Source organism: Cydia strobilella, chromosome Z (assembly GCF_947568885.1).
Source record: "Cydia strobilella chromosome Z, ilCydStro3.1, whole genome shotgun sequence".
Classification (NCBI taxonomy): Eukaryota; Metazoa; Arthropoda; class Insecta; order Lepidoptera; family Tortricidae; genus Cydia; species Cydia strobilella.
The window spans coordinates 18474242-18496865 of NC_086068.1; the positions used below are offsets into that span (position 1 = coordinate 18474242).

Genomic DNA, 22624 nt, shown 5'->3' on the forward strand with positions numbered 1-22624 from the left:
CAAGTTGGTCCCGTTTTTGTCAAAACCCAGTTCTGACGATGGGATCTATTAGGAATCCAGGGAACTCCTCAAATCTTATAGGCATACATATATCGGTTTTAGTATTTTCATCAACAAACCAAGCACTTTCATCCAAAACAGTACCATTTGATGAAGTGGAACTACTGATGATGACCAGAACGGGCCTCTTTAACAACGCATATTTAAATTTTGGCGATTTAAGTCCTCTTCGTTATATTTGTTAAGCACAAGTAAGTTCTGAAAGAACATTTGTGTTAAGGTCTAGTTCTGATGATGGGTTCCATGAGGTCCAACTCCTCAAATCTTGATAGCTTAGATCCATACCTTGAAACTTACCCGAAGTGCAAAAATGTTTAGTGACAGTTTGGCCAGACAGATGATGAAACACTAAAAATGAAAAAATACAATTAATCTTTAAAAAAAAGTAAAACCGACTTCAAACGGAAAAAAATTAAATATTATCTCGTTTTATATGCGCTAGCAAACTGATGCGTTTGAAGTCGGTGCCAAGCTAGATAGACATTACTGGTTCTTTTGTTCTTATCAAACTATACCAGGGTTGGCATTCGGTTTGACGGCAACTTGACGCTTTTAAGGTTTGGCTTGGCACCGACTTCAAACGTATCAGTTTGCTAGCGCATATAAAACAAGATAATATTTTATTTTTTCCCGTTTGAAGTCGGTTTTACTTTTTTTTTAAAGATTAATTTTATCTAATTACAGGACTTCATTGTGTAATGTAAAGTATCCATACTAATATTATAAATGCGAAAGTGTGTCTGTCTGTCTGTTACCTCTTCACGCTTAAACCGCTGAACCGATATAGTTGAAATTTGGTATAGAGATAGTTTCGAGTCCCGGGGAAGGATGTAGGGTAGTTTTTATCCCAGAAGTCATCCTTTGGGATGGTAAGGGGGTGGAAGTGTGTATGGGGAAAAGCTACCCAAATTACTAAAGCTAGTTATAGTTCTTGTAGTAACGAAACGGCCAAGCTGCATAATTAACACAGGCGTAGAGTTTGTGAAGTTAGGGCTTGTAGAGTTAGAAGCTTGGCTCTACATAAGATCTGATAACTTTTTGACAGTGCGAGCCTTATGGTTCCGTCTTAGGGTGAAATTACATTGGCATAGTAAATAAAACGTTAGCAACAATTACATTTATTTGAATATTTTCAATTAATACAAATGAGAGTAATTAAGGCAGATAGTAGGTCAAACGAAACATCGCTCATTTTTAACTTCAATCAATCAACAAAAATTGCTTAAATAGGTAGTTACCTAGCAAATTAAAAACTTATATTATATAAACAATTACTTACCAAGTACACCAGAGTCCAGAATATTAAATGTGCTGTTTTCAAACAAAAGGTAACTTGATTGTGGGTTCTCGCTCTCATTTTAAAACGACTAGCTAGGTTGCTCTCAAACTTTGTACTTGCAATAGGATGAGGTATATTTAGGTATATTAAATCTAGTCCTGTAATTAGTTTATGTAGCTTCAGATACCATAGTAAAAAAATACAGCAAATTTCATACAAAACTTGTTTTTGCTCTATTCCGTTTGTTTTATAAACTGGAGCTATATAAACTAATTACAGGACTAGATATAGCTCATGTCATTGCATGTGCAAATATTCATTACAATCCAACTCGTAGTTTTAAAATGAGAACGAAACTCCGTTTGTATGGGAAGGTGAAATTCGGCCGAGCTTGCTAGGGACTCTTAATAGGGTGTGTACTTTTTAGAAATCGATTAAAATTAGTGGCTGTGTGAACTGTAGGTAGACCTCGCGGAAGCCCTTGCGACTCATTTTCAATGATTTTTAGTGTAAATTTAATTTAAAAAACTGTGCAGTAATTTTAATTAACCAAATTGTAATTATAGAATATTGGTTTAGGTATTATTATCCTTATTGACAATCAACAATGTGGTCCTGTGTCTGTGTGGTATGATGACGCTTTTTCAGTGAATCAATCCAATAATTATAATATGAACAATATAAGCAATTGTATCTCTTGTCTGGCTGAAATATCACGCTATACACTGCCCTATTGTGCCACAACCACAATGCATATGTTTATTATAAAATAATTTTATTCCTTTTTATTTCTACAATATTTAAAAACACGGTGTATAGTAATTTTTTTACTATTCATTTCTTTGGCAAACCAAACTTACATGATGATTAAGTTTATTTGTGTACATAAAGCTGATTACCAAAAATGGTGACGAATTACGGTTAGTGGATTCAGCGCACATTTCAATATGACTAGCAATTCATAGCAGAACTATGGAGCAGAATACCAAAATGATTGGTGGTTCGATTTGGATTATTATTGGAAGCACAAGATCTAACTTTTAGAAATAAATTTTCAGACACAATCAACTTCTCTCTTATCTAACCTAACCTAACTACCAACAGAAAAAAAGCTGCTACGGGAGAAAACAATGTTGCGAAGCAGCTCAGTCTGTGCATGGCCAAGGTAAACGCTCTCGCGGTCGCAACGCGTGTTGCGGCCTATACAACGATATTATTCATGTCCTAACTACATGTGTAACAATAATTCTGGTCAAAGCGTCAGTACTAAACTCAATCGTTTATTGTACATGGTACATGGTTGCTCCAGCTTTTGCTAACCTATCAGCCATCTCATTGCCATGTTTTCCATTGTGTGCTTTGACATAGTTCCATCTAATAAGAAGTTTGTGCATGACACTGTCTAGATCCTTGAAATCTATTTCATTTTTTACAGCCATTCCAGATGATAATTTCCATCCTCTTCGTTTCCAACCTATGAAACAAAAAAGCATTTATATAATAACATGCTTGTTCTTTATATTTAAGACAACATTATTGAGAGTCAGGGCTTGTTAACGTTACCAAATTCACATTATAAGTAACGTTAGGCAACAGTAATATCATAAAAAATACCTAAATACCGGTAGTAAATTGTAACGTTACTTGATAACATTAACATTATTATATCTTTACCACCTAGTTAACGTTACTTTTATCGGTAATTTAACTTTTTATTGCAGGGCTTGTCTAAGACGGTAATCTGTTAAATAAACAAAACCCATTATCTCTTTCGTGCGAGCGGTTGTACATTGTGTGCCATTGTGTGTGAGCGCCGCACGCGCCTAGGCACGCGGCACGCGCCAACACACAAAGGCCGACAGCTCGCACAAAAGAGACAATGGCTTTTGTTTAACAGATTACCGTCTTAGACGAAAAAGTCAATTGAGATGATGCAGACTATGAAGTGTTTGGAGTGTAGTCCTAGTCCACTTACCCATTTTTAATAGCTCGGTTTAATTCCTCACTCAGGGAAGTCAGAGGGCCTACCGCAAACCACGTTCGACGTGTTGTCTTCCTGTTACGAATTTACAAGTGCGACAGAGAGGCAACACGCCGAACGTGGTTCGCGGTAGGCCCTCAGGGAATGAACATTCGCTCGATTACTAACGATGGCACATAGACCACGTATTTGTCTAAAGACATAGCAAGCGCGACTATGCCACGCATCGCATACGGTAGCTTTACTCGATTTTCGAGTCACGCCTAGTACATTGCTTACTTCAGTCGGCGGACCGGGCTCGGTCTATTAGAAACTTCGGTAGTTCGAAGAAGTTTTTGCTATGAAACATTATTGTTGTGTCAAATTTTGTGGGAAGAACACTAAAAACTCCGGTGTACAAAAAAATGGCATTTCATTTCACAGGTAAGATGATTTTTAGATTTGGATTTCACCTTCCCATACAAACGGAGTTCCGTTCTCATTTTAAAACTACGTTTTGGATTGTAATGAAACTTTGCACATACAATGACATGAGGTATATCTAGGTCTGAAATTAGTTTATATAGCTCCAGTTTATAAAACAAACGAAATAGAGCAAAAACAAGTTTTGTATGAAAAACGTAAATTCGCTGTATTTTTTTAACTATGGTATCTGAAGCTACATAAATTAATTTCAGACATAGATATACCTTATCCTATAATCCTATTGTAATTACAAAGTTTCAGAGCAAACCAGCTACTCATTTCAAAATGAAAACAGTACTACGTGTGTATGGAGAACCGAGCTCGCCGGAGACCCTTAAGACCAATTTTATACAAAAACACACGGTTGCAATTTAAGATGCATTATTTTGATTCAATTTTGGTTTAACTTTTTTAATTTTTGATTGTTTCTGTTTACGACAACCATCATGGCAATGAAAGTTCCATTCAGCCAAATAATTTAAATCTCATTTAGTTAAAGATTGTGTTATAATACATTTCGATGCTAGTGCGGAAAGTATGTCATTACTTCACGAGCACCGAGATCTTGCCATGAGCCGCAGGCGAGTGGCTTAAAACTCGGGACGAGTGAAGAATGACATTATATAAGATATAAGAGATAGATCTTAAGACTAACTAGAATAGAATTTAAAACTAATCGATTCTTGATATATTAATATTTTCACAAGTTTCTTTAGCCTAAATCGAATTTTCCAAGGCTTTTTGTGCAAAATGATTTCGTTCCGTCATTGTTTAAAGTAGGGATGTTACGGAGGCGGGTTTACCGGAGCCGGAGCCAGATTCGGAGCCGGATGTGAAGTAAGAGTTGTAACCGGAGCCGGAGCCGAGAAGTGGAAGGCAGATGTATCAAGGGCAAGTTAATCAACACAATTTACACAATAAAATCAATGTCAATAAAAATAACTAAATGTCTATTTCAAATGAAATAGCTTTTATAAACGAATATAGATCAACGCGAAACTTAAATGAAATGCAAACAAAATGTGATATTATAGGTATGCATGTAATGAATAAAAAAACAATGCAATTAATCAGTTTAAACCTAGCACATGTTTATTACCAAGTTGAATGAAAATTGTTTCCTGAACAAAACTGAAATATGAAATGTTAAGGTGGCTCTTTATTTAAATTCACGAATAAATATGACGCAACACCACGGAAGCAACGGGCGGAACTAAAAAATTGCGGTCTAGAGTGCAGTGCAGTCAGTATAGGCACAGATAATATAATAATTAGAGGAAAGTAGGCAAATCCCGGGACACAACTCGCAAGTTAAAACTTGTAGGCGCGTGCCGCTATCGCAGCCAACGCATTTCTTCCGGCTCCGATATAACTCCGGTAAAAATTTAACGGAGGCGGAGGCGGAGGCAGAGCCGGAGGTACGAAATTAAAAATACTGGAGCCGGAGGCGGAGGTGTAAAACCAAACGGAAGTTCCGGTTTATCGGATCCGGAGGCGAAGCTCCGTAACATCCCTAGTTTAAAGCTCGTTATCATGAAAACCAATTATATAATTGACAACTATTGGGGTATCCCCGAGGGTATATGTTCCTCATGCTATAGCGATTTTAATTTAAGTAAACAAAAAAAATAAACCACCCGTGACAAAAATTATAAGCAAAAATGTGTGTCCACGTTTTAAAGTTTGGCGTGTTAAAGCTAGGGAATGCAAACCGGTTAACCGAGACATTTAAGGCACGCTTAAAAACCGGTTTTTGGAGCAAACAACCGTTTAATAACCGAAATGATATTTTTCGTATGAAACGACCTAAAAAGGTGCAAAATAGCTTTAAAGTTAAATTATTTTCAATGTAAAATGTAATGTAATCGTTATGTATTATTTATTATTTTTCAATGTGAAAACCATACTTTAAGTATTTTTTTTGGAAGTTATTAATGCCATCCTTTTTATTTTTATAAGTGTCCTGTGTGTAATCCTGACAGTAGTTAGAATACTTGTAATGGGCCAGTCATCTTAAGCCTAAAATCGGGGTCAACCTCGGAATGAGAGATAATAAGCTGGAAACTCGTATACACCTTCGTTATGACGTATTAAAGGCGTCAGAAATTATTCAAGGTCAAATGTCATACAAATCGGATTTTCGCGGATATCAAAGTTTCTATAGCTCCGATGTTATTTACATGTAGCAAAGAGTTGTTATTGTAGAGCATAAAATGTACGACAAGTTAGGTACCAAATATTTCTTCATGAGATAAGACTTTTCAAGATATAGGGCACAGAAAGCGTAGTGATCAGACAAACGTAGGTACTATGAGGCAAGGTCAATCGGCGAATAATACCTAGTAATACCTTCTATAAAGTTATTTAATCATCTTTTATTGATCATATAAAGATTTTAAAAGTTGTCTGTCCTGTAGAAAATAAGTAAGACGTACTTTATTATTGAAATCGATCGTACACTGTGTTCCTATGGCCATCTAAGGTTCCCATCAACAGATCAGCTCAATGTTATTACATTGTCATCGGTCTTTAATAATGTATGCCAAATTTTAGCTCAATCTGAAACCATTAAGTAGCCGAGAAATGGTGGGCTAATTTTGTAGCCAAGTTTCATAGTTAGATACGAACATCGGGAGTTAAATAAAAGCTTGTGAAAGCATTTTTTGTATTATTACCACTTAAAATGTACCTCTTTCCTGTAGAAATACCTAAAGTTATAGCCTTTAAAGCTTAATTTCCTGATTAAACCTGTGTAAAGGGGGTCATAAAATCATTACATATATGCACACAAGCTGTTAACTAATGTCCACAGGAGGGGTAACTTTTGGTTTAAAATCTATGTATGACCCACAAGTGTCATTTTAACGATTTAAAAACTTTATAGAATGTAGGATTCACAGATATTACCAGCTAACCTTGCGTCATAGTGCGTTTGGCTGGCCGCTGCGCCTTCTATGCCGTATATTTTGAAAACGGCTAATCGCATGAAAACATTTTTGGTACATAATTGTCGCAAATTTTATGCTCTACAACTCTTTCCTACATGTAGTAAATAACATGGGAGCAATAGAAATTTTTATCTGCGAAAAACCGATTTGTATGACATGTGACGCGCACACGATCTATGCGTCGATTTTTAAGAGAAACTTTAATACGTCATAACGAAGGTGTATACGAGTTTCCAGCATCTCTCATTCCGAGGTGAAACCTTTAATTTAACTGGGCCATAAAGTAAACGTAATATCCGTGATGAAACAAACAGCATTTTTTTTCATGCACATATCGCAATTGAATACCTAATTCCTCCTCTTCACTATCGTGTCCGCCAGTCATCGTCTATCGTCGCCGATAGTGTAGAGGAGCCATAAAGTAAAGCAGAACATCTAGTTAGAACCCTAAAGCGCTGAAAAATATTCAGAAATATTTTTTTACGATGTTTTCGTAAAACCGATTTTTAAACGGTTAACCGGTTTTGTGTCATGTTTTCGGTTAATAATCGGTTTTGAATATTGACCGGTTTTTGCATTCCCTAGTTAAAGCTTTAAATGGTTTGAGAATTTAATAAATAATACCAAATTTAGCTTTATTTAATGATTTTAAGTCATAAACCTTAAAATTCCATAAGAATCATTGTTTCTTTTTATAATGATGTTGAATATAATTCTGAACGCACAGGTTAAGGCGATGCAATTTCAAAACGCATCGTCAGAAATGTGAACATGGTCAACAAACATTTTACTTTAAAACTTTTCTCACGACTCCGATTCACGTAAAAATACACAACTTCCAGTTTTCTGTTACAATGTCGTAAAAAAATGAGTGATTCCATTGATAAAGATGATCTAACGCCTGTGGATGTTGCACTCCTTTCCCTCGGTAAAAAGTTTTGTATTACACACGGGTGCAAATGTATTTTACTTCTCGTGTGTTGAAACACTTGCTACGCTCAGGATTATATTTTAGAAGCACTCGCTTCGCTCGTGGTTCAACTATCCTTTCGCTTGCTCGTAGTGTTTCAATTCCACACTCGCGGGTAAAATACAACTTTGCACCCTTGTATAACAAAAAACTATTCCTTTAACTTGTACATATTTTCAGCAGTAAGAGGTTCTTAATGCCGAGATGAAAAGTTGTATAAACCACAAGAGACCAAAGTTTCTTGGCACTTCGTGCTTTCGCTACGCTGATGATTCTAAATTGAGATAAGGCATTATAATGCGGAGTGTTGGAGCGAATAGGTGTTTTAGTCAGTGTTGAGCAAAATGTAACCTAACTACTGATTACTGACTACGACTACATTTTGTAGTAAGTAATCGTGATTATGATTACTAACTACAAGAAGTAACCGTAAAAGACGTAAAAGTAGTTAAAAGTACTTGATTACTTTTTCTAACTACTTATCTATCAGAGGGGCCCTAAGAACAAATTAAATTATTTTCTATGAATATAATAATATAATATATAATTGATTTTTGGCAGCGCCATCTCTTCGCTAGCCCGTAATCACCTGAGTTGATTCAGTTAGAAGGTCGAACCATACTGTTCTACCTTAGAGATGGCCAGGGGGCGCCACAAGCCTTCGGGAATTGTCATATACTTGGAAATTTCGACCCATGCCACCGTGGCCGGATAGCTGAGCGGTTCAGGCACCTGTCCGGTAAACGGGGTACGCTGGTTCGATTCCAGCTCTGGACACTGGAGGCTTTGGTCATTTTTTCCTTCGTATATGATATTTATTTCAGTTTATCAGAGGGGCATTTCGTAATTGATTCCTGATAGGTTTATGGGAATGCAGATTTCGAAACTGATGACTATTTTGGAAACCAAGATGGCGGCCATACTCTTTTTCATAAAAGTCAACATGCATAATATTATTTTATAGTTATATTACTTTTGTTTTAATGTAAAATTTGGATTACTTTATAGGTTTTAGAGAAAGCAGATTTCGAAAATGATGACTATTTTGGAATCCAAGATGGCGGCCGTGCGCTTGGTCATAAAAGTCGTCATGGATGTCGTTATATGGGTTTTAGGGAGTGCCGATTTCGAAAATGATGACGATTTTGGAATCCAAGATGGTGGCTACGCGTTTTGTCATAAAAGTCGTCATGTATGTCATTTTATAGATTTTACGGAGTAGTTGAAATTTTGACAGATGATGTATTTCTGTTGCCGCTATAACAAAAAAATACTATAAAGTACGGAACCCTCGGTGCGCGAGTCCAACTCGCACTTGGCCAGTTTTTTTAATCTGCACTCACTAAAACCTATAAAACCACATCCGTGACGACTTTTAAGACATGCTGCATGGCCGCCATTTTGGGATCCGAAATAGCCCTTATTTTTTACACAGAGAAAGTGGTTTTATGTCAAGGACAAGAAAGATCAAAAATATTTTTTTCATAAAGTAATGTAATTTAGTCTGGAATATTAGCACTTACATATTTAGCCACAAAACAAAATATTCTTAGAACTAACGTAGTTAGTAGTTATAACTACTCGATTACAGTAATCAGATTAACGACTACTTTATGTAACCTGATTATTGTAGTTAGGTTACATGTAGTTATGACTACTTGTAGTTAACTACTTTTAGTCGTAATCAGTAGTTAGATTACAAAATGTAGTTAACTGCTCCCAACACTGGTTTTAGTAAATGGGAACTTGGGTGAATGGGTGTAAAAGCAGTGAACGGGTGTTTAGGTGGATGGGTGTATGATGTGTGTGTATGGGTGTTTAGGCAAATTAATGTATGGGTGAATGGGTGTTTTGGTGAATGGGTAAATGCGGTAATGTTTTTCCTTCGGTAGTCTTAGTAATAGAGTCCCGTTTTTACCCTTTAGGTATGGAACCCTAAAAACTAAACTACGTAGGTATCTACCTACAGTACCTACTAAGATAAAGTACCAAGTAAATAAAACTACAGATTCTACATAATAATTATTATCAATAAAAAATAATCCCAGTTTCCTTTTATATTTTTTAAAATGGTACAATACGGTATGAACGAAAGCACGAAGTTTCCGCAACTGACGAAATCGTCACCTTCACAACACTAGTCGTTAACGTGAAAGGTATAGCACATTGTATTTTCATGTTGACGAAAAGGGACGGGCATACTTCGTTGCTGCTCAGTACAACCATATTGACCAGTATAAAATGAACCACGCGGACAAAAAAAAATTTTCAACAAAATAATGAATTTCACAATTAACTGGAATGTTATTCCATCTGTTTTGTATTTGGAAGTCTTAGACGACTTGCCACACCATTTTACGCTGCAATATAAATGGTTAGCGAACGAATTCAATTATTTACGATTTATTTTCGTACAGACTTGCATACTGCTAATAGGTCGTATTCTTGGGCGCAACTGATCGAAGCGGCGCGCGAGCAATCTTATATAAGACCTATACACCATACGGGCGTTGATCGCGAGTCGTCCTATAAGCTCGGTCTATAGGGGGTGGTCTGTGTTGACAATGTAATTATTCAACGCGTCACATCACTAGCGACCGGCAGATATTTTTGTCTGACGCCCACGTGTCTTTGAACGGACCAATCACGGCTCAGGACTTGCTCACCTCGTCCCCCGCACCCCTGTATTTTTGGCAGCATCGGTTTCATGAAATAATTACTCTAAGCTACGTCTTTAGAAAAATACGTGGTCTGTGCGATGGCAATTATCGGTGAATAAAACGATAAATAAGCTGCTATTAACGTTACCTAATAACGTTAAGTGATTTAACTATACCTTTGACTTAATGTTACTTCAATGCACAGCTGGTAACATTACCATTTTTTTACCGGTAACGAGTAGTATAAGTAACGGTACATGGTTTAACGTTAATTAAAACTTAACGTTAAATCTGTCTCCCAGTGTAGCGGAAGCCGCTCGAGCCCAATTTCAAAGGAATACCGCAAATCGATGTACTCGATGTTTATATAGATATTTACGTATCATTTGTGGTATATTGTACAAAAAAATCAGTATGGTATATCGTAGCTGGAGGATACAACCTTGATATTTTGTGTCAATAACTAAACAAATTATACCAACTGATGAAAAGGCGCAGTTAAAGGGTTAAAGAGGTATTTCCCGTTGGATATATGGATATTACGTATCATTTTATGATTAATATGTTCCGTATCTGCAGTATAGTTCCATAAGTCTCGTGAAATAGGTATTGAAGTAGAACTGTGCCACTGTAAAATTGAAAAATTAAAAAAAAATTGTTAATGATATTATTTTCAAAATTGCTTTCTTGGAGTTAGACATGAGGATATCACGTATCATTGTGGTATATTGTACAAAAAAAAATCAGCCATATCGTGTCTGGAGGAGCCCAAACTTGGTATGTTTCGAAAATTCTTTTTGTTTTAATTTAAAAAAAAATGCCTGAAATGTAATGATGTGATATATTTTTAGAATCGCCTCAAAAAGCCCTTTCGTATGATACCACACACGATAGGTTTTGGAATTTTTTTTTCCATACAAAAAAAAATAAATGTTTTACCACTCCGAGAATTTTTTTAGGAACTGCGGGTAAAAAAAATTGTTTTGACCTCTAGTATGTGTGTGCCAAACGGCTAACCTGTACATCGATTTGCGGTATTTTTATACGAACGGGTTAGACTAGTGGTAACAATAGCAACTTCATAACGCTATTTCAAGCCCTGGATGTAGTAGAAATTTAAATACCAACTTCAGTAAAACCCATAAGGTGTATGAGTGTCAAACGTATAATATGAGTGTCAATGAGATGCACCGGATATTCAGTTACTATCCGGTGTCCGGCCTATCCGGCCCTTATTTTGATATGGTGGTGGTGGAGTGGAGCCAGAGAAACAAACTGCATTTTAATGTGGATAAATGCGTTTCCATGACATTCACTCGGTCCAAAACACCCATTAACCACAGCTATGAGGTAGCCAGAGCTCAGTTGAAGAGAGTGGACTCCGTGAGAGACTTGGGAGTGCACATGCAAAGCAGCTTGTGGTTCAGGGACCATGTTGTCAGTGCATGTAAAAAGGCGTTCAAAATTCTGGGCTTTGTACTCCGCCGAGCAGTAAGCTTCTCAGACATGAAAGCCGTCTCGGCACTGTACAATGCTCTGGTAAGAAGCCAATTAGAATATAACGCGGCAATATGGGCTCCGCATGAGGCCAAATACAGCATCATGATAGAAAGGATACAAAATAAGTTTACTAGATACTTATACTGGAAACGGTATGGAATGTATCCTTTCTATCCGCTGATGTATCCCACACTTTTGGTGATTGGCATGGTCGGTTACGACAAATTAGAAACTCGCAGGAATCTGGCGCTTGCGTGCTACTTGCTTCGGGTTCTCCGCGGTAGTATCTGCAACCCGGACATTTTACAAATGTTCAAGCTGACAGGTACACCGAGCGGCGGCGGCAACCACAGCTGCTGGCCGAGCCAACTGGCAGGACGAATCTGCTCCGTAAGGCACCTCTCAGCCGTACTATACACGTTCTGAATCTCGTTGCCGACAAAACAGATCTTTGCCCTATGTGGGAATTGTCAAAATCGTGTTTATATGTATTGTGTTATGTAATGGATTGAATTTTAATTTTAATTATTGTGTAATGACATATTGAAATCTAAATTGACCATTGTGTATTGTAAGTAATTGTAATAAATTTAATTATTTAGTTAAGTAGTAATAAGGATTATTTTTAATTTAAGGTTAAGGCACTATTGTATTAGAGTTACCTGTAAGGATAGTTGCTGTATTTAATAAAATAAAATAAAATATCCGGCCAGATACCGGATAGTAACTTTGCTTGGTTTCAGAGTAAACAAATTGGATTTAAGAAACGGTCATGGTCATAATCCAACTCATTCATTATTTAAAAACAATTTAAACATTCCACTCACTTACATGCGCACTCATTTCGAACCTAATAATGAGTCCGTGCGAATGTTCACTACGAAATAGGTCAAGACCTGCACAATGCACACCTGAAAAACCGAATAGTAGGTATATTTCCACCGGCCGATGGTCAGGCCGAACATCTGGTATCCGTCCAAACAACTATCTGTTGCATCTCTAATAACTATACAGTACTAGAAAATTTTATAATTCTGCTGTTAAATGATTAAGTATCACAAGAACAAGTAGCTCAGTGTTAAACAGGAAAAAAAATTACCAGGTATCCATTTGGTAACTGCATTGATGAGAAATTGTGAATCTGTATTAATGGTTAGTTTCTTGATTCCGTTTTGGAGTGCAATCTTGATGGCAAGTGTTGCTGCTTGAATCTCTCCACAGTTGTTGGTGGCTCGGCCAGAGACTGGCTGGCTTCTGTTGAGTGGGTGGTTGTCACACCAGTACACCCCGAGACCAGCTCGAGCACCCTGTTTGCCATTGGCTGAGCAAGCACCATCTGTATAGACTTGTACATAACCTTCATTATCTATTTCAAACTCAATGTTTTCAGCATGTTTATATTTTTTTGGCTGTGGTGGTTCTGTTAAAGTAGATTTTTTAACTTCAGCATGGGGACCGGCCGCTAGAGCAGACATGCTTATCTTATCTATGCCTTTGGCAAAATTGTTTACTCGTTTCTCTAGATCGTCCATTTGCTTATTTAATATAACCTCTAGGTCGTCTTCGGATGAATCCGAATTAACCTCATTGGTCCACAAAGAGCTTTTGTTCTGATAATGATTGTTGTTCTTGGACGATGTGCTATAAGATCTCTTAAGATTTTTATTGGTGCCGCTTTGGTAATTATTGTAAGTGGATTTGTTTCCATAGCTACCACCGTAGTAAGAATTAGAGCGGATGAATTCATTAGCGTCCGATTCAGTTTCGAACTTTTTGTACTTCGCTCCAGAGAAACCTTTAACTTGGGCTTCGCAATCAGCCCATGAATTATAAATACCTGTACTTCGGCCTTTTGCAACGGCGTAAAACGGCATTTTTACGATTTTCGGCGTCCTGCAGATAAAGTATTCACTAATTCTGGTTTCAAGAAAGCAGATCTTTAGCGTTTTTCGATAGATACCCGACATTCGGTAAATTGTGTTTCTTTTCTTATTTTTTTTAGCGAACCCGAACGGCCCGAACCACAGACTAGCTAGAATACTAGAAACAGAGAGAGTAGAGGTATTGTATTGTATTGTAGTTGGGGGATTTTCCGCAACTCGACGACTGGCGCCTATTTTGCGTGACATGGGGGTGGGCTAGTCCTGCCAGCCCAGCTAGTCGAGGAAACCTATCAAACCTTTGATGTTGAGTAGGACCTCGGGGAGGTCTCTCGGGGATCCGAGATGTTTTGCCCTGTATGGGGCCACTCCGCTGCACTCCAGCACCACGTGAGAGGCTGTTTCTTCTGTCTCCATGCATCCTCTGCATAGGGGACTGTCTGTGACACCTGTTATAAAAAGATGTTTGTTAAATAGTCCATGACCTGTTATGACACTGGTTACCATGCTCAGTCGGGTCTTTCCTAATTGAAGGAGCACCCTTGTGAGCTTTCCGTTGATGCCAGGCATGGCTTGTTTGGCCTGTCTGCACCCAGTCTGGTTTAGCCAATGTTTTGTGTGTAGTTTCCCTGTACGTGCCAGCAGCATTGAGCGTACCTTGCTAAACGGTATCGGGAGGGAGGTAGGGTAGGAGGTAGTAGAGGTAACGGGAGATGACCAAACGAGATGCTCTTATGGAACTTTCAGTAGGAGAAGCAGAGAAAGCGCTGTTATTGTTTGTCCTTGTCACAGTCTCACATTTTTTTATTCCCCACCGTAAATTTAGTATGGTTTATGGTGGGCTACAAATCTAGTCATAGATATAGTATATACAAGTAATAGACGCGCCACCGAGCGACCGGGGGTAAGAGAAAGAAAATTCATATAAAATTTGGGCAGCATAGGATTTTTTCTCTTTCACTCTTATACATTTCGGTATTTCGCCATCGCCTCCTACCTATGATGCCACCCGGTCGGCGATAAGGACAAAGCATGGCACTATTTTCTCTTTCCTCTTATAGGAATCGCAATAAGACTATCTTTCTCTATCAAAGAGTGTCATATTGTGCTTTAGTCATTATTCTGAGGCATTGCGTATGTTTTGTCCCTCATGGGCGCACGCGTATAGCTCATTATGTAATGCTAGGTCGCTAGGTCTATGCCGTAACACACCATCGCACCGCACCATGGTCATTGTGCGACATAAGTAGGAGCGAGAAAGCGATATCTCCTTACCGCCACATGGGCGTAAGGTGAAATATTTATTCACTATCAATTCACTATTCATTATTTTTTATGATAAGGGCCCTCCACACTCGTGCGCGAATCGCGGCGCGAAGCCGCGAACGCGAGTGTGGAGTCTAGTTCGCTAAACAGCTAAATTGACTCCACACTCGCGTTCGCGGCTTCGCATTCGCATCGCGTAGTCTGGAGCGCGCTATACAATAGTTGTAGTAACGAAACGGCCAAGCCAGATATTTTGACTAAAGTGTAGAGTTTGTGAAGTTAGGGCTTGTAGAGTTAGAAGCTTGGCTCTATAAGAGATCTGATAACTTTTTGACAGTGCGAGCCTTAAGGCCGTTCCATCGGTTTGCCGCTGTCACTGTCACATTTCGTAAGAAAGAACGGGAAAGATCATACGCGCCAAGTGTCAATTTTGATCGAATTTTGTCGATTTTTATTTTTTTTAAGAACGTTACCTTACAATATCGAAATTTGAAAGTTATGAAATTACTATTTAAGTTAAGATTGTTTTTTCTTCTTTATTTGTTTATAGTATCACATAATAAATAACCGAGTAAAGTAGGATTAAAAGTCCGGGTTAGAGGTTACTTTGGGAATTAAATGTATCGAGCGAAGTGTCATAATTCGTGTATCGGAAGCTATGTTGTTAAAGATAATATAGTCAAGAACTAGATTTCACTTCTTTTTGTAAGTTGCCTATGGATCTTCAATCTCCTAATTTAAAGGGTTGAGGGGTCATTTACTATAAAAAATTCTGAAATACGTACCTGGGGGCATCTTTTATACAATCTGCTTTTTACTGATTCCCCATACAAATTTCCCCTAACGCCCTTTTCCACCCCCTTTTCATCCTTACGGGGTGATTTTGTTTGGGGTTGAAAATTGTTCTATAATATCCTTCCCCATAACAAAAACTATCCACATACCAAATTTCAACTAAATCGGTTCAGCGGTTATTGATTTCCCTTATAAAATTCCACCCCTTAGGGGCCAAAAATTTCAAATTTTTGAATTTTTTTGTGGTTTGTGTCCTAAGACTATACATACCAAATTTCAGCTTCCTAGGACTTCAGGAAGTACCCTAAAGGTTTTGATGATCATCAGTGAGTGAGAGTGACGAAATCGTTTTTTTAAGTAGTATAAGAGCTATGCAATTGAAGTTTTGTATGCTTAATAAGCCCACTATTGACATCATATCCCGAAAATTTTGTTTATCTGGTAAAATCCGAACCCAAGTTATGAGGGTTCAAAAAAACGACGAAGCGCTTCGAGAAAAGGTACGTAGGTAGTGCCCTTGCGCTTCGCTTTGCTCGTCTTAGCGAATCTGACGAATGTGTCTTACATCGATATTGGTAGCCCAGACTGCAAATGTTATTGCCTTTTGCTTACGGAACGCGTTTCTATTACCCATTACAGTGGCCAGCTATAGATTTGATTTTAATGTAAACTATAGGTACCTAAACCTGGGTGCCTAGCCAAGATGCCAGTCGTTCGTTCCGCAGCGAACGATAGGGTTATCTCTCTCTCTATCACTCTTCCATATTAGTGCGACAGAGACGGTTGCGTTTCGTTCGCTACGGAGCGTAAACAGTTGGCATCTTGGCTAGGCACCCTGGTCATCTGCAAAGCGAAACACATACGGAACGCGTTTCTATTACTTACCCATTAACAGTGGCCAGCTATAGATTTGGTTTTAATGTAAACTATAGGTACCTAAACCTGGGTGCCTAGCCAAGATGCCAGTCGTTCGTTCTGCAGCGAACGATAGGGTAATCTCTCTCTATCACTCTTCCATATTAGTGCGACAGAGACGGTTGCGTTTCGTTCGCTACGGAGCGTAAACAGTTGGCATCTTGGCTAGGCACCCTGGTCATCTGCAAAGCGAAACACATACGGAACGCGTTTCTATTACCCATTACAGTGGCCAGCTATAGATTTGGTTTTAATGTAAACTATAGGTAACTAAACGGTTGGCATCTTGGCTAGGCAACCTGGTTATCTAGAAAGCGAAAGACACAAGGAACGCGTTTCTACGACCCATTTTAGAGGCCAGCTACAGATTTGGTTTTAATGTAAATTATATTCTAGGTAGAGTCAACGTTCACGGAGAGTCAAGCTCAGAATATTCCGGTCAAACGTAAAAACCGTATTGCTGTATGGGTGCGAGACGTGGAAGGTCACAAAAGACATCTCGCGCCAGCTACAAGTCTGTATTAACCGCTGCCTCCGCCGCATTCTCGGTATATACTGGCCCGAGAAAATTTCCAATATCAACCTGTGGAGATGCTGCAATGAGACTCCGATCGACCAGCAGATCAAGCGCCGGAAATGGAGTTGGATTGGGCATACACTCCGAAGGGATCCTGAACACATACCGAGGCAAGCCCTAGACTGGAATCCCCAAGGAAAGAGGAAACGTTGCCGTCCAAAGCAGACCTGGCGCCGGACTATCATTGCAGAGGCGAAGGCTATTGGGAAGACTTGCAGCGAAGTCAAGCACGAAGCTCAAGACCGATCCAGATGGCGGCGCACTGTGGACGCCCTCTGCCCCACCTAGGGGACATAGGACAATAAGTCAAAGTAAGTCATATTCTAGGTACCTAAACGGTTGGCATCTTGGCTAGGCACCTAGCTTGGTCATCTGGAAAGGGAAAGACATACGGAACCCGTTTCTACTACCCATTCAGAGGCCAGCTACAGATTTGGTTTTAATGTAAACTATAGGTACCTAATCGGTTGGCATCTTGGCTTGGCACCCTGGTCATCTAGAAAGCGAAAGACACAAGGAACGCGTTTCTACGACCCATTTTAGAGGCCAGCTACAGATTTGGTTTTAATGTAAATTATATTATAGATACCTAAACGGTTGGCATCTTGGCTAGGCACCTTGGTCATCTGGAAAGGGAAAGACATACGGAACCCGTTTTTACTACCCATTCAGAGGCCAGCTACAGATTTGGTTTTAAAGTAAACTATAGGTACCTAAACGGTTGGCATCTTGGCTAGGCACCCTGAACAGACCCGATCACCTAGGCGAAACAATTTAATATTTGTGCTATAAAATGTACCTATGATTACATAGATCACCTAAGGATCAAGATTTTCCAATCGCAGTATACACCACTTCTCGGAACTAGCTCGCTGGTTACGAACGCAACAAACGCCTGACGATCGAGCACAGATCCGTCCCCTAAGCGCGCCCGGCGGAGACTGAGCGCGCAGCGTCGGTGCAGCGTGATTTATAAGTCTTTTAAAAATATTTAAATTTACGGGAAAATAGGTCCTATAGTTATGATTTTTTTTTATGGGTTCACATAAAGTTAAAGTTTGCTATAATATTATTTTGAGGGCAAAATATAAAAATATTATGCGACCCTGTTTTCACCGAAAAAATGAAGAAAACTCGGAAGGTATTTTATGAAATGATTCTTGTTTACTGCAAAATTGGCAACCGAAACGACACTTCTCACTGCAAATTTGGAAAAATACTCCCAAGAAAACTCATTTATTTTAGGTTTAAAAAGAGAAAATGAAAACTAACTATTTCAGCCGCTAGTTTAGAAAATGATTATTTAAGAACGTTAACAGTTTTTGAATAAATACTAATAGTTACGTCGTAATGTTGAATGAAAAAGGAGGCATTTTTCAAAATACGCTCGTTTGTAGGAATAAGGACTCTATTGCAAAAAAAGTGTAGGTAACACAAAAATAAAGAAAATATGTGATTTTTTAGGGTTCCGTACCTCAAAAGGAAAAAAACGGAACCCTTATAGGATCACTCGTGCGTCTGTCTGTCTGTCTGTCCGTCCGTCTGTCACAGCCTATTTTCTCCAAAACTACTGGACCAATTAAGTTGAAATTTGGACGACATGTAACGTAAACAAATGAATTTAAAAACATGGGTGCCACTTTTGGGGGGTAAAAGAGACAATTAAAAAATAAAGTTTTTCAAACTATATCGTGTTATTAACCCAACGAAAGAGCTCATTGTGAGAATCTCAAATATATTATATTTTTATTATTATTTTAGGATAAACAATTTAGAAGTTATTCAAGAAAATAGCCAAAAACTGACTATCCCCCCCCCCCCCTTTATCTCCGAAACTACTGCTACCATGTGACACATATTGCTTTTCACATCACCTATGAGGTAAAAGAGAGTTACCAAAGATAGATATAACTCCGTAATAGATGGATACAGTCTAAGAAAAAAACGTGCCTCGAAAATCACGAAAATTTGATTCTCGATCAGATGGCGCCACTAGTTTTGGCCTACACTCGTATAGAGGGCGTTGACTGGTTCGTTTGTTATTTATAATTTTAACGCATACCAGTGAAAGAACATGGGTCAAAGTCATATAAAAATAATTAATGCAAATAAAAAAATCATTTATCCATATTTAAATACATTTTATCGTATTTTTATAAATATTTATTTTTAGTTTTAAAGTGTGTCGACAGATGGCAGTGAATTTACTGGGGTTACAAAATTTACTATGACAGTACCGCTCTAGTATAAGTTACTCTATGGAGTTACATAAATCCCTTATAAGTATCTCTACTGTCGAATAAGTAGCTGTCATACGTAATTTCGCACTTTCGGACAACCTTCCTTTTAACACAAATGTAATTAGCGACTTTTTACACGACTGCCCAAAAAAAGGAGTGTATTGTTTTTACCTGTCTCGTTCAACATACCCGAATACATATCAACAGCATCTATTAATCTCTTTGTTGTTTCCTTAGTACCATCCATAAGCGGTATAAGACTACACGCTGATTTCAAATCGAACTCCATGGTGTCAAATTCACAATAATCGCTATCGCTACTTATATTTTCCTCTACCTCAGGCTTTGAGCATAACTGTAAGATTTCGTTCTGCCATTATAAAATTACTAGAGACCCGTTGCGGCGTCAACACGCCGCTAGAGTATGGTTCTAAAAGTTAGGTTGCCTGTCCACTGGAGCGGAGCGGTAAGCGGGAAAAAAATCCAGCAATAGAATTTCATTAAAATTTCAGAGCGGAGATTTTTTCTCGCTCATCGCTCCGCCACCTCGCTCCACTCCTGTGGACAGGCAGCCTAAGACTGAACGCTTAATGAAATCAGGAAATGTGACGTCTTCAGATGAATCACTGGCTGTCACTATCTATTTGATGCTGACTATACCGACAGAATATGAAATCTTATACATAATTATCCATACTAATATTATAAATGCCTCTGTCTAATGTCTGTCTGTCTGTCTGTCTGTCTGTGTGTTACCTCTTCACGCTTAAACCGCTAAACCGATTTAGTTGAAATTTGGTATACAGATAGTTTGTGTCCCGGAGAAGGACATAGGATACATTTTATCCCAGAAGTCACCCCTCAAGGGGGTAAAAAGGCGGGTGGAAATTTGTATGGGGAATCAATAACCGCTCAACCGATTTAGATGAAACTTGGTATGGGGATGGTTTGAGCTGTGGGAAATGATATAAAATAACTTTTATCCCCGAAATCATCCCTTAAGGGTGTAAAAAATGGGGTGGAGATGTATAGTGTGGACCAATTTGGGGGTGAAAAAAGGATGGATTAAAAAGCAGATTTGTTTAAGAATTAAGATACCCAAATTACTAATTCCACGCAGACGAAGTCGCGGGCAAAAGCTAGTTTCTTATAAAATGGCGACACGTTTGTATAATTTTAGCGTATTATATTTCGGTCGCGTAGCACCTACCAGCATGTTTTGTGATCGTTAGTTTTAATGCAAAAAAGACATAATTATTGTCTATCTTTTCGCATCTTTCTAAACTAAAAATCATGATACGCGATCGCGATCTGATACGGTAAATCAAGATTTCGTGGATAGGATGCCTTCTTGTCATTTGGCTCTCATGCCTAAAATTTCATAGGGCTAGAGTATAATTTATATTTAATTCTCTTTTTCCTATTATTCATGAGACTGAAGTTTACAAACGTTTTACAAACATTCCGTGACATTCCGTGTCTGGGCTATAGCTGCTGGGCTGGGGTATACCGCGAAAATCGAAGTTCAAATTGCGGGCATCTTTCTCTGTCACTCTAATTACGCCGTCATTGGAGTAAAAGAAAAAGATCCCCGCAATTTGCGAATTTCGGTTTTCGCGGTAGACCCTCTGACCTAATAATAGACTTAGTATATACACGTAGTTATAGACATGAAACCGAGCGACCAGGGGTAAGAGTAAGACATATTCATGTATTGACAGTTTCATGTATATGGCAGCATAATCCTTTTTAGGGTTCCGTACCCAAAGAGTAATAACGGGACCCTATTACTAAGACTCCGCTGTCCGTCTGTCTGTCACCAGGCTGTATCTCACGAACCGTGACAGCTAGACAGTTGAATTTTCACAGATGATGTATTTATGTTGCCGCTATAACAACAAATACTAAAAAGTACGGAACCCTCGGTGGGCGAGTCCGACTCGCACTTGGCCGGTTTTTTCTCTTTTACTCTTATAAATTTCGGTATTTCGCCATCGCCTCCATTTCATTCGGTATTTTTTCATGGTCGGGTTATGCCATCATATCAAACCCGACCATGAAAAAATGCCCGGTCGGTGATAAAGATAAAGCATGGCACTATTTTCTCTTTCCTCTTATAGGAATCGCAATAAGACTATCTTTCTCTATCAAAGGGCCTGACGCCCTTGAACCTAATTTAGTTTTTTTTTAATTTTCTTTTTTGAAAGTATGTACAACGACTGGACCGCGACCTTGGTACCGTCAAAATATCTCTTTCTCGCTCTCGGCGTACGGCAGCCCACCTTTAGCGCCTAACACATTACCGCACCGCACTGGTCATTGTGCGATGCACCTATAAGTAAGAGCGAGAAATAGATATTGCTTTCTCGCTCTTACTTATGGATGCGTCACACAATGACGTTGGTGCGGTGCGGTAATGTGTTAGCCGCTTTATAGCCGTATTTAACAGACTAACTTAGAGACTACCACACCTCACCGCGACCTTGGTGCGATGCGGCGCACGTATCGATAGTGCGCAAGGTGGTCACCGTACGTACGTTAAGGACGCAGCTATAAGTTAGAGCGAGAAAGATATATTATAGCCGTATTTAACAGACTATCGTAAAAGTCGTTAGAGACTACCACACCTCACCGCAGCCTTGGTGCGGTGCGGCGCACGTATCGATAGTGTGCAAGGTTGTCACTGTACGTGTACATACGTTAAGGACGCAGCTATAAGTTAGAGCGAGAAAGAGATATTTTGACCGCACCAATACGGCTTTTCGAGATATTCTCTTTCTCGCTCTCACTTATGGGTGTGGCGCACCAAGATCGCGGTGCGGTGCGGTAGTCTGTTACGGATTTTACACACGATCGCACATACCATACGCCGCACTGCACCAAGGGCGCGGACCGATGCGGAAAATGGGTTTGGCCGGTCGAAATAATTAACAGAGGGCGCCAACATAGCTTGCCCTGTCAATCCCTAGAATTGTGTCAAATTTTTGTTTTTTTAATGCCCTGGATGCCAGCCCTTTAAGCCAAATCTTATAGAAAAAGAGGCAAGCTATGATGGCGCCATCTCTGCAAACCTTTGACAGTTGCCAAC

General features: G+C 38.8%; 1 protein-coding gene across 1 annotated transcript; it reads right to left on the bottom strand.

Annotated features, from left to right (window-relative positions):
- Positions 1 to 1162: 1162 nt before the first annotated feature.
- Positions 1163 to 13867, bottom strand: LOC134754368 (ribonuclease H1). The gene is made up of 2 exons (XM_063690663.1): positions 12963 to 13867; positions 1163 to 2813 (listed from the first exon to the last, which is right to left on the bottom strand). Exons 1-2 carry the CDS (start codon positions 13828 to 13830, stop codon positions 2620 to 2622), a joined length of 1062 nt encoding a protein of 353 aa, XP_063546733.1. The 5' UTR covers positions 13831 to 13867; the 3' UTR covers positions 1163 to 2619.
- Positions 13868 to 22624: the final 8757 nt, after the last annotated feature.